The 12,837-nt window shown below is 40.9% G+C and overlaps 1 protein-coding gene across 6 annotated transcripts in view; it reads left to right on the plus strand.

Moving 5' to 3' along the window:
* The window catches only part of LOC102991757 (protein DDI1 homolog 2), a 42,827-nt gene that overhangs the window by 5,179 nt on the left and 24,811 nt on the right, over positions 1-12,837 (plus strand). For 3 of the 6 annotated variants that reach the window (XM_007128339.4, XM_007128340.3, XM_028487813.2), the window contains exons 2-4: positions 4,638-4,767; positions 7,416-7,652; positions 9,785-9,911. In XM_007128339.4, the coding sequence (XP_007128401.2) occupies positions 4,638-4,767; positions 7,416-7,652; positions 9,785-9,911 (494 nt within the window). Of the gene's footprint in view, positions 1-3,271; positions 3,885-4,637; positions 4,768-7,415; positions 7,653-9,784; positions 9,912-12,837 lie in introns of those variants that run through there. The other 3 variants (XM_028487811.2, XM_007128341.3, XM_028487812.2) reach the window with 3 other exon arrangements.

Genomic DNA, 12,837 nt, shown 5'->3' on the forward strand with positions numbered 1-12,837 from the left:
CTGGGGACATTTGGAAGCAGTTATGAGTAACATGTCCATGGATACCTATATACTTAAGGCTTTTTTTTTTTTTTAAGAGGAATCTAGGATGTCCCTCAGGTTTCTCTTTTGTTTTGTTGTTTTAATTTTTATTTATATTTATTTTTGGCTGTTTTGGGTCTTCGTTTCTGTGCGAGGGCTTTCTCTAGTTGCAGCGAGTGGGGGCCACTCTTCATCGCGGTGCGTGGGCCTCCCACTGTCGTGGCCTCTCTTGTTGCGGAGCACAAACTCCAGATGTGCAAGCTCAGTAGTTGTGGCTCATGGGCCTAATTGCTCCGTGGCATGTGTGATCTTCCGAGACCAGGGCTCGAACCCATGTCCCCTGCATTGGCAGGCAGATTCTCAACCACATGCCACCAGGGAAGCCCTATACTTAAGGCTTTGTCTCCATTTCTGGTTTTTTCCTCAGGATAAAGTCTTAGGTGTGGAATTGCCAGGTCTTTTGGGAGGCTTTTAGTAACTATTGTCAAGTTATCGTCCAGAAGGGTTGTAAAAGTCAAGCTGACTATTACATGGGATGGTATGTGTAGATCACTTGTCATATAGTGGGCTTTCAACTAATGGTAGATACTATTATGAAGCCATTCAAATGTGATTCCAAGGATTTCGTGGCCAGTTTATGATCCTTAATGCTAGAAATGTACTGTTATGATATCTGTTGACTGATTGAAATCTCTCATTCAGAGACCAGGAAACATTTGACATCATGCCTAAAGGCTTTGGAGTTGTATTAATTAGTGTATTGTTAAATATTGGTTAAGATGAGAATTCAGTCTCTAGGGTGCCTCCTCTGGAGAAGTACTAGCAGTTGTGCCAGTTTTGGAGATTAAGACTTGTAGCTGTATAAATTTTCCTGTTGTATGTTCTTATAACTGGCAAAACTTGAGTTTTGAGCCTTATAACCTTTGAGCTGGGTATTATGAATGGTAGAAAGTATCACCAATGCCATAAACAAAACTCATTTTGTTTTGACTTGTAGAAATTTGAAACCTACTAGATACTAGATACTCATACTAGATACTCATATTAAGTTGGAAAATCATTCAGATTTATTCTGGAACTTAAGCTGCAGAATAATTGTCTTAGATTCTTAAGCCTATTTTAACAACAACAAAAAAACAGTTCTTTGTGGCAGTTACAATTTCAACTAAGCTACTGTTTATCTCATCTATGTCTTTGGACTAGAATGGTAAACACCTGCTGCTTTGTCAGTATGAAGAATGTTTGATCCTTACCCACATTCTCCAGTCTAGTATTTTTAGGAGTTTGGGGCAGATAGCAATCTTCCATACTTCATGTTACATGTTTGATGGTACTGACTACCCGGATCTTACATTTTTGTTGTTAGGTCAGGCCGCCTTCTTTTTAAGAAATTATGTTGTCTGCTGAGGAAAAACTGTTTAGCTGAACAGTGGTGGAATGATGCATGGCGTCTGTAAAATGGGAATCCGAAGAGTGAGGGGCTGGTAGTGCTCCTTGCTTCATGTTCAGAGCAGGGCATACATTGAGCAGTGGACAGTGTTTGATTCCCCCTGGCGAGTAGAGGCCCTTAGTAGTGATAGGTGGCTTAATAGCGCTTGTAAAGGTCACCCAGCTAATTCACCATGCCACTTTGGACTTATATTTGGGAAAGTTGTATGTGGTACTAGGAAAGAGTATGGGATGTGGTTCCAATCCCAGTTCTCTTCTCAATAGCTATGGAGCCTCAGGTCACCTAGCGGTAATTTGTTTCCCTGTACATAAAATGGGACAATTAATATCTACTTCATAAATTGCTTATGAGATTTAAACGAGAGGATATGAGGATTAAGTGGAAGACTGTGAGAACCTAGTAAGATGCTGGCTCCTAGTAGGAGCTCGCTCAGTGGTAGCCGTCTGCTATTTTAATATGGCTTTCCGTGTAGCATTTCCAGCCTGAAGAAAATTCAGTGATCTTGTGGATAGGCGCATTCTGATTCTCCTGAGGTTGATTTCTCGTTGTAGACAAGTAAATGTTCTCTTATAAGTACAGTTAGAATATGTTGACTGATCATGTGTCTCTAATAACTGCTTTTTTTTTTTTTTTTTTTTTTTTTTTTGCGGTACATGGGCCTCTCACTGTTGAAGTCCATTTTGTCTGTCATGAATGTGGCTATACCGGCCTTCTTTTGGCTGACATTTACTTGGAGTATCATTTTCTATTCCTTCACTTTGAGCCTGTGTTTTTCTTTAGAAGTGAAGTGAGTCTCTTGGAGGCAGCATATAGTTGGGTCTTGATTTTTTTGTTTTTATTTTTCTGTATGCAGGCCTCTCACTGTTGTGGCCTCTCCCGTTGCGGAGCACAGGCTCTGGACACGCAGGCTTAGCAGCCATGGCTCATGGGCCCAGCCGCTCCGCGGCATGTGGGATCCTCCCAGACCGGGGCACGAACCCGTGTCCCCTGCATCGGCAGGCGGACTCTCAACCACTGCGCCACCGGGGAAGCCCCCATGTGTCTCTAAATATACCGATAGTTGAATTTCTGACCCTGGGAAATTAAGGAGTAGGCCTTAGGCCACTGGTACTTTCATTATGGTTGCTTCACAAAGTTGAAGCCCCCTTGTAGGAGCTGGCTGCATGGCATTTCTCTGCATGCCTCTTTCTTGCTGCACACCTCAACCCATGACACTTGTCACTTCAGATTTGTGGTGGTTTTTAAAGCAATCCCAGAAGTTATAATATGACTCAGGCTGTATTGCAAACCATCTATGTTGATTCTGGTATACTTTTACTATGAGATATATGCTTAAATAAGGGAGAGTGAATGGGTCGATAGAATGACAGTTGCAATCTATTGTAACATATTTTAACTTTGCAGGTGAGGGTAAGAACTAACAATACTTTTTCTAGTCCTGTATAGAACTTAAAAAATATAATTCAACCTACAAATTCTGCAGATCATTTTTTTGTTCAACCCCAGAAGTATTTGATTTTGGAAGGAACTAAATTGAGTTTCCTGTTCTATTTCTCATGTCATTGCAAATTCTGAGAGCAGATATGACAGGTCTTTTTTTTTTCCAGTTTAAATCATGTATTTTTCAGGTTGTGTCAGGCAATTTTACTATGAGAGCTATGAAGACACTTGGGGAAACATTGTAAAATGGTAGTGTAGCAGAAAGACCTGGAAGGGATAGGTGGAATGATTATCTAGCCCCAGCTGCTTGCTTGACAAATGGGAACTGTGAAGCCTGGACCAGCTGAGTGACGGGGGCCCTGTCAGAGCCAGGACAGAACTCAAGTTCCTCAGTTTGCCAGTGGCCTCGTGGAAAGTGAATTGTTAGGAAGAAAACCTTTCAAAGCCAGAGTTTATTCTGAATGCCCGTCTACAGAGTAGGTCATAATGCAGGTTAGGTTTTGTGTTCCTTCATGGTGAAATCATAGTATGCCCTTTGTCCCTTTTCTTTCCACAGCCCGTTGTTTCATCTGTTTTTATGCCCTCAGGCTTTCTTCAGTGTTCGATTGCACATCATAAAAATATTTTCCTGAGTAATACATCCCTGATGCTTTTTTCCATCTGTGTTTAATTGTTCTTTTAAAAATTTCTTCCACTTTTATCTTCCACTCATAAACATTAGAGTGATAAAAGTTTGGGGAAGGTCGAAGAGAAGGAAGAACTCAGGAAGCTTGGTATTTGGGAACCTTTCAGACGTGCCAGTGTGTGAGATCATTTAAAAGTGGACACAGTACAGTCATGTACTGCAGGGTGACTGGAGTTAACACTGTATCATATGTTTGAAAGTTGCTAAGAGTAGATCTCAAAAGTTCTCATCACAAGAAGAAAAATTTATAACTATATGGGGTGATGGATGTTAACAAAACAGATCATGGTAATCATTTTACAATATATACATAAATCATTATGTTGTGCAACTAAAACTAATACAGTGTTGTATGTCAATTATATCTCACTAAAACTTGTGGGTGGGGAGTGAACATATTATTTAATGGTATTGCAGTTATCATCCCCAGAATAAATCATTCCCATTTCCCTCCCTGCTCAATATTAAATCTAAAATTGTCTACTTCCCATAGATTTATTTGTCCTTTAATTCAGCAAATACTGGGACATTATTTATCTACCAGGCCCCTGTTCTAGGCGTTTGGGATATGGTGAAAAAAGTAGAGTCCTTGTCCTCAGAGTAGCTTACATTTTAGTGGGACAGAGAGACCATAAAGAAAAAATATATCATATGGGAAGTGAGGGTGCATTTTAAATATTAGGGAAGGACTCTGAAGAGGTAGTGTTTGGTCAGAGACCTTAAAAAAATGACCCGGGAAAGAACATTCCTCAGGTAGAGAGAACAACAAGTGAAACAGCCTTGAGGGGGAAGTCGCTGGTATTTTTTGAGGAATAGCAATCATGGTATGAGATGAGGTCATGGGGGAGCCAGGGAGCCGAATTGTTTGGGCCTAGTAGTTGACGAGAAGGATTTCGGCTTTATTCTAGGTATGATGGGAAATCACTGGAGGGTTTTGAGCAGGGAGTGACATTCTCTAATGAAGAGGAAAACTGTAGTCTTTCTGTTTTGTGCCATGTTACTTCTCGGTGCTTTACACTATTAAATCTTTTCTGGTTGCAGATAGTCTACGCTGAAAGACCTCTCACAGACAATCACAGATCACTGGCTTCTTATGGCTTAAAAGATGGCGACGTTGTGATTTTACGACAGAAGGAGAATGCAGACCCTCGCCCTTCGGTGCAGTTCCCAAGTAAGGCATCTCCTAATGGTTTCACAGCCCTGGCAAGCATTAGTAGATAGCATAGTTCAGAGTTTTGGATTTGCCTTGGATTCAGACTACCAGGGTACAGATCCTGACTCTGCCACTTGCTTGCTGGGTAACTTCGGACAAGTTAACACTCTTAAGTCCATTTCCTCATCTGTAAGATGTGTGCTATAATTAACCACAACTCCTAGGGTCGATGGGAGAATAATGCATGTAAAACCTTCAGCAATAGCAAGCCGTCAGTAAATACTAGCTTCTGTTGTTATCAGTGATCATTTTATCCTTGAGAAGGACTTGAGAGGCTGCATATGCCTGTGCTTCCTGGCTGACTTTTGTTGCTTTGTGTCTGGCATTCAGTGATAGGCCTTTGCTGAACATTTTACAGTCAGCCAGGCACTTGCACCCACATTTCAAGTCATCTCATAACTGTTGTAGGGAAGAGATACCTCTTGACAATTTTTAAATAATACCTTCATAGCTAGTAAGTGAAGGCACAGGATTTAAAACTTGATGCTTTTCCCGTCACACTGAGCCTTATGAACCTTAAGCAGCTGACCACCAAATTCTGGTTCTTTCCCACCATCTTTGTTAATCATGTAAAAAGCAACTGTTATTTATCTTAGATGCTACATCTAGAATCTGTGCATTGGAAGTTAGGACGTTTCTGTGTCCTTGAAATAGTGTGCAGAATTGTGTGGGCGTCTGTGCATTTGATGGGGAGAGGGTCCATAGCTTGCTCCTGATACTCAAAGGAGTTTAGGTGTCTGGGTGATGACCGACTCCAGTTTAGAACACAGTGCTTCCATTCAGCCTGAAACTGGAGCTATAAGAGACCATCAAGCCCTTTTACTTTCAGATCCAGATTACATTATTCCCTTGGGGCTACTGTTAAACTTTAGAAAGGGAAGGGGTTCAGATAAGCCAATCAGTAAAGCCCAAATCTTCCTGTGGTTAATTTGGTGAAATTGTTAGTTCTGAGATTCACTGTTTCTTGTTTTTCCTGTGCTGTGCCACAGGGACAAGAGAGCCAGTAGGTGGGGGAGGGGAGGCAATTCTGGTCTATAACGTAAACAAACAAGTTTTTTAAAATTATTCCGAAGTGAGTGGACTCTCAAGATAAGTATGACAGGGTTGAGATAAAAATTTCTCAACCCATAAGGAAGCCCCACCCATATATGTTTTGCTGGTTGACCTAGATTAACTACCTCACAAAGATCATCTTATTCACTTCACTTTTTCATTCGTTCGAAGTTCATGTCCATGTACACGTACACGTACACACACACACACACACACACACACACACACACACACACACACACACACACACACACACACAATATGCCAGCTGAGATCTGTTTGAAGAAAAGTGCCTAGTTGAACCCATGCTAAGAGGCACAAACCTTACTCCTGAGTTTAAGCATTTTCTTTTTCTCTTTGAAGTCCAAAAGGCTTCAGGACAGCCCCAGACTTGGAGCAGGTGCAATCATCAGATACATTTTGGGGTTGAAGAAATGTGGATTCACTCAGTCTTAGCCCGTCATTCTGGTTATACCTAGGGTTTTATGTTTTTTTGTTTTCTTTTTCCTATTTAAAACTACAACTCTTTTTTTCAATAACAGCTTTATTGAGATATCATTCACTACCATACAATTCACTCATTTAAAGGGTACAATTCAGTGATTTTTAGTATATTCAGAATTGCCTAACCATCACTGTGATCAATTTTAGCACATTTTCATAATCTTTACAAGAAACTCTGTACTCACTAGCAGTCATTCCCCATCTGCCCTCATGCCTCCTAGCCCTAGGCAACCATCAGTCTACTTTCAGCCTCTGTATTTTCCTATTCTGGACATTTCATAAATGGAATCATACAATATGTGGGTCCTTTGGGTAAGGTTCCCTTTTATTTTCCTTTCATTTTAATAAGGTCTTCTCACCCTGGAGTATGGAACCTGGGAGTGTGGCCTGTGAACCTGTTAAATCTTTTGGTGTACTCAGCACTGAGAACCTGTGCAGGTTTCTTTTCTTCTTTTTTTTCTCTCCCGTGAAATGATTACACCTCCTAGCTTCCCAGGTATGAGAAGAGTTAGCAGTGATGCACAGATGAAAGTGTAAATTCAGAGACTATTAAGTGTGGCACATACTTGTAGAAGTTAACATCTAACATTTATGCTGTTCACTTGATATGTATGGTATTCTTTACCCAAGGTGTCAGGGCTCTTTGGAGCATATGTGAAAGCAGACTAGGATTTTTCTTAAGAACCACATCCAGCTTTACGTGGTTATGTTTGCGATTGTTTGCTTTTTCAAAGACATAAGTAAGTAAAAACTTATTATCCTGGGATATTTTATAAGCCAAGAATTTGAGATTATTACCATTGCCTTCCTATCCCTACCTCTACTCCCCAACCCCTGTTTTTCTATTCTTTTCTACCTATTCACTCTTGGACTGCAGTCTTTGTATTCAAGGTCAGCGTGAGAAAGAACCAGGGAAAGGGCATTCGGAATGTCTGTGATTACCATCTACTACTATTGCATACCACATATGTGCAAATCTGCTGTTTCCTTCAAATACTTGTTTTTATGGAGTCATTTGAAGTAAACTTCGAATCGATTTTCCCCAACAGACTTACCCCGAATAGACTTCCGTAGCATAGCTGTGCCTGGCACGTCAAACACCCGGCAGCGCCAGCCAACAGGAGCACAGCAGTCCCACTCATCTCCTGGAGAGGTAGCTTCATCTCCTCAGGGCCTGGACAATCCAGCCTTGCTCCGAGACATGTTGCTGGCCAACCCCCATGAGCTGTCCTTGTTGAAGGAACGCAATCCACCCTTGGCAGATGCTCTGCTCAGTGGAGATCTTGGTAAGCTTATGAAATTGGAAGGCTGTCAAGCTGACCTGAGGTGAATAGTTGTATCACAGCAAATGTGGAGAAACTCAAGCAACTGGTGTGTTCAGCCCACTGTGTCACATGTTGTATTGAACATATCAGTTGGTCTGTGAGAGGTAAATTAGTGCTGATGTCAAAGGCTGAGTTAGTTGGCAATAGTGACAGAGTTTTAGGGCTGTGTAGAGTTCTGAAGCAGCTCAACCAGCACCTTCATTTTCCTTTCCTTCCTTTTTTTTTCCCTAATTATTTTAGCAGTGTATAACCCAGGTACAGATTTTTTTTTTAATTGAAGTATAATTGATATACAATATTGTGTTAGTTTCAGGTGTACAGCATAGTGATTCAGGGGGTTTTTTGTTTGGGTTTTTTTGTGTGTGGTTTTTCTTTTTTTGCAGATAATATCTTGTAATGACCAGGTACTGATATTTTAACCTGTTTAGTTAGAACCTCAGTTAAAGAGAGTACCAGTTAACCAGCTGATGCCAGTTAAAATGATTTAGTTCCAGGAAAACAGGTCCAGTGCCATCAGCCTGTTTGGCAAAGTGCAACCCCTTTATTCTCATTCACCCTAAATTTAACAGTAGTGCGGTTGTCACCAACAGTTTATTTGGGGCTGTATTTTAGCCATTCTTGTACTTAACAGAACATTTGTTTTTAGTCATCTTTATGAATCAAGTTTTCTCTGTACATTTCTCCAGTTTTACTCCTGGGTTTATGAAACCCTACTGATTAAATTTTAAAACATAACAGACACTTAATCACTTATTCCTCAATAACCATTTTTTAAATTTAGGTAATATTTACCTACAGAGAAATACTTACATTTTAGGTATACAGTTCGTTGAGTCTTGACAAACTAATGTAACCAGCATCCCAATCACAATATAGAACATTTCTTTCACTCCAGAAAGCTCCATTATGTTCTCTTCTAGTCAGTTTCCTCCCCTTATAGGCTCCAGTATTCTGATACTTATAGGTTAGTTTTGCCTAATTTTCACCTTCATGTAAATGGAATCATATAGTACGTCCTCCCTGTGTCGGGCATCTTTCACTCAATGTTTTTTAGATTCATCCATGTTGTGTGTATTAGTTCATATGACCATTATTTTGGTTTCTTTAATGTCTTATGCAGCGTATCTAATTGCCAAAGACCATGATGATGGCACTTTTACATTTATACATTTGAATGTACTCACATTTACGAAATAGCAAATAAAGGTGGTTCTTGTAACATACATCCATCTTATAGCAAGCAATGTTTTCTCTTTGCTAATTTTCCTGCTTAGTATCCATCAGGTAATATAGACAAACAGTAGTTTGCTTATAATTTATCTGCTTTAAGGCAGAGTGTGCTGTAAAGGAAACAAAAGTAGAAGAGGAAAAGAGGGATAGTAGTGCTGTATTTTATTTCTAGGTAATAGGATAATAAGGGCAGTGGGGAGGGGAGAGGTAGCATCGTTTATCTGCCACACTGATTTAAATTGAAGAGTCATCATCTCTGAAATGTCTGCAAATACATTATTTCTTTTTTTATATATATATAAATTTATTTGTTTGTTTCTATTTTTGGCTATGTTGGGCCTTTGTTGCTATGTGCGGGCTTTCTCTAGTTGCGGCGAGCGGGGTCTGCTTTTCGTTGTGGTGCACGGGCTTTTTATTGCGGTGGCTTCTCTTGTTGCGGAGAACGGGCTCTAGGCGCGCGGGCGTCATTAGTTGTGGCACGTGGACTCAGTAGTTGTGGCTCGTGGGCTCTAGAGCTCAGGCTCAGTAGTTTTGGTGCGCGGGCTTAGCTGCTCCGCGACATGTGGGATCTTCCTGGACCAGGGCTCGAACCCGTGTCCCTTGAATTGGCAGGCAGACTCTTAACCGCTGTGCCACCAGGGAAGCCCCAGCAAATACATTATTTCTTTACACTAAATTTAGGTGAAGAAGTAATCTTTTCTTCAGAGAATAGAAAGTAAACATAATTGCTCGTTTTAAATGATTTTTAGCCATCCTTTCTGCATCTCTTACAGTTGTATTTTGAGAAATTGTTCAGTGTGGAAAAATACTAATAAAGAATGAAAATTTAATGGTTTTTAAGATTTTGCCCACTGTCCTTGCAGAGAAATTTTCTAGGGTCCTGGTGGAGCAGCAGCAGGACCGAGCCCGGAGAGAGCAAGAAAGGATTCGTCTCTTTTCTGCGGACCCTTTTGATCTTGAAGCTCAGGCAAAGATAGAAGAAGATATAAGGTAATGACTCCTTTGCCCAAAGAGCAAGATTTAGAGAATCTAGAGTTCCCAAACTCCAGGTGATCTTGTATTTGTCGGGCATCTGCTTTGAGGTAGATTCCTTATTTTGCATCTGAGGTAGTAGCTTCAGTCTTATAGTTTATTCTCTCCTCTTCCATTTTCCTTGCATTTTGATTCAACATTACAAAAATACAGCTCCCTAACTTAATGACCTTTAAAATTTTGATGAAGACTCCCTGACTAGGCCACAGCACATTATTAAGGCAACTCCAGGTAGAGGACCCCAGGACTGAGCAGCAGCCCCCAGTTTGGTGAGACTACTATAGGATGGCTACTCAGACTGATTGAGCTCTCTTTCCTTAGACATAATGCAGGAACCCTGATTAAATCCAGGGCTTGGACATGACTGAATTAGACAAAGAGGAACCTTATAGTCCTAAGTCCGTTTTCCTTCCACAGTTCTTATACTGGCCTCAGCAGATAAACTGTCTGCAGGACTGGTTTCCAGCTCCAGATTCTCTAATGCTGTGGTTCTCACCTGGGGCAGCATTAAAGTCATATGAGAAGCTTTTAAAAATGCAGGTGCTCAGGCTTTACTCCCAAATCTGATGAATCAGAATCTTAAAGGGTGGGACTTCCCTGGTGGCGCAGTGGTTGAGAATCCGCCTGCCAATGCAAGGGACGCGGGTTCGAGCCCTGGTCCGGGAAGATCCCACATGCCGCAGAGCAAATAAGCCCATGTGCCACAACTACTGAAACCCGCACACCTAGAACCTGTGCTCCACAACAAGGGAAGCCACCGCAGTGAGAAGCCCTCGCACCGCAACGAGAGTATCCCCCGCTCGCCACAACTAGAGAAAGCCCACGCACAACAACGAAGACCCGACACAGCCATAGATAGATAGATAGATAGATAGATAGATAGATAGATAGATAGATAGATAGACTCTTAAGGGGTGGGGCCTAAACAGGTACAAGGATGCTAGTGCCAACCTTGGTCCCCTTACTAGTCACAAGCAAGAAGCTGTTCAGTCAGTCCCTTTGAATAAAAGAACAGTTGCTTTCCCCCATCCCAGATTCAGTTTATTGCTAATTGTGAAGGCCTTAGTATAACTAAGAACAATAACTGTAAGGCTACTCCTTTTAGGGGCCTGATCATCATCTTTGGTTACTTAAATGAAGCCTAACTTGGTCATTATATTACACTGTTAACTTGGAAGTCAAATAAAGGGTTTCTTATTTCTCCGAGTACATTTGAAATCAGAGAAAGGTAAATACACCAGAATCAGTTGATAGCCCTAAGCCGTTCACTTGTGTTCTTGTCTGTATAGTGTTCCCATTAATTGTATTGGATACTAATAACTATCTTTGAGAAACATCTCGCTAGTTAAATCTACGCAGAGAAATGGGAAGATATTTGTGTTTTCTGAACTAGACCACATTGCAGCTATAAGTGAGCCTGACATACTCTCAAGAACAGCTGCATTCAAGCCAGGAAGCAGGAGGGGTGGGTGGGGCAGTGGGGAGGCATCATAGCCAAACCATGACACCGAGCTATTGGAAGAGAGGTGAAACGAGGCACATCCATAGAGCTCGTGTTTCTTCCCATGGGTGAGGTAGGGGAACTGGGACAATGCATGTGTTCTTTTAAAGGAGAAAACCTTGTGCCTGTAAAGTGACATAGAGCCCAGGATAGCCAAAGTAACTGGTATTATTTCAGATGATTTTTTGCTGAAATGTATCTTGGTTGGAGTCAGTGTAAGGTCAGGAGTGCACAACTAATTTTAGGTTATTTTTAAATTTAATAATGTGACCTAGGAGAAAAGCTGTGTAATTGTATAGAATGCCTATAGCAGTTCATTTGATATGCTACACCAGTGATTACACAGGGTACATGTACACTGAGGTATATAGTAGCTTGCATATTTGCCAGGCTAAATTAAACAGCTTTACCTCTGACTTTCTGAGAAATTTAACATTTTATTATAGACTGGCTGATAAAGCCATCAATACAGTTGAGCTAGAGTATTATTACAGAAGGGACCAGCGCTACAGTTTAGAATAGAGGTCAGCAAACTTTTTCCATAAGGAGCCAGGTAGTGAATATTTTAGGCTTTGCCGGCCGTGCAGTCTCTGTCGGTAGCACTCAGTTCTGCCAGTGCAGTGTGAAAGCAGCTATGTGAACGGTGTGGATGTGTTCCCATAAACAAACAGTGGGCTGTAGTTTGCCAGCCTCTGGCTTACAGCTGTAATTGATCCCACCTTGGACCCTGTTCTGTAATTGCCTCAGTCTTCAGCAAAGTTGCCTGGCCCCAGCCCTAGTTTAAAATAATGTTTGTAGTGTTTGATAATGTTTTTAGAAGAGTCGGGGAGGAAGACATGAGATGCTGGAGTAAGCTGGAACTCCGTTTTATGTGCTTTTCTCATGTAAGAATTAGAATACATTCAATTTTGAAGAACTGTTTTGATGGACCAGGTGAACTATGATACACATGTGTGTATATAGTTTTCTAAGTGACAGCCAGGTAGTTAGATATTTTTGAGCCTCTGCTCTTACCTTAGCATTGTGTACTAGATGCTTTATACCTCTCAGCGATCCTATGATAGAAATTATTGTTCTCGTTTTACAGATTGGAAGCTAATCTGATTTTTTACAGATTTGGAAATTAAGCAGCAGATGTAACACAAGCAGTTGAAACATCTCTGTATTACATTTGCAAACTATTTTTAATGCAGTGGACATAGGAAATGTACCCAGATACCCAGTAAATCCTCAGTTTAATTTGGAGCATTGATGAAATTCTAATATTCTACAGGATAAAAAGGGTTGTGACCCTTACTCTCCAGAAGTTTGTTTTCCTATTTCTGAGCTTGTAAAGGGAACATAATTGTTTTTACATGAAGGTGATTTGTACGCCTTTAGATT

This window comes from Physeter macrocephalus, chromosome 3, assembly GCF_002837175.3.
Source record: "Physeter macrocephalus isolate SW-GA chromosome 3, ASM283717v5, whole genome shotgun sequence".
Classification (NCBI taxonomy): Eukaryota; Metazoa; Chordata; class Mammalia; order Artiodactyla; family Physeteridae; genus Physeter; species Physeter macrocephalus.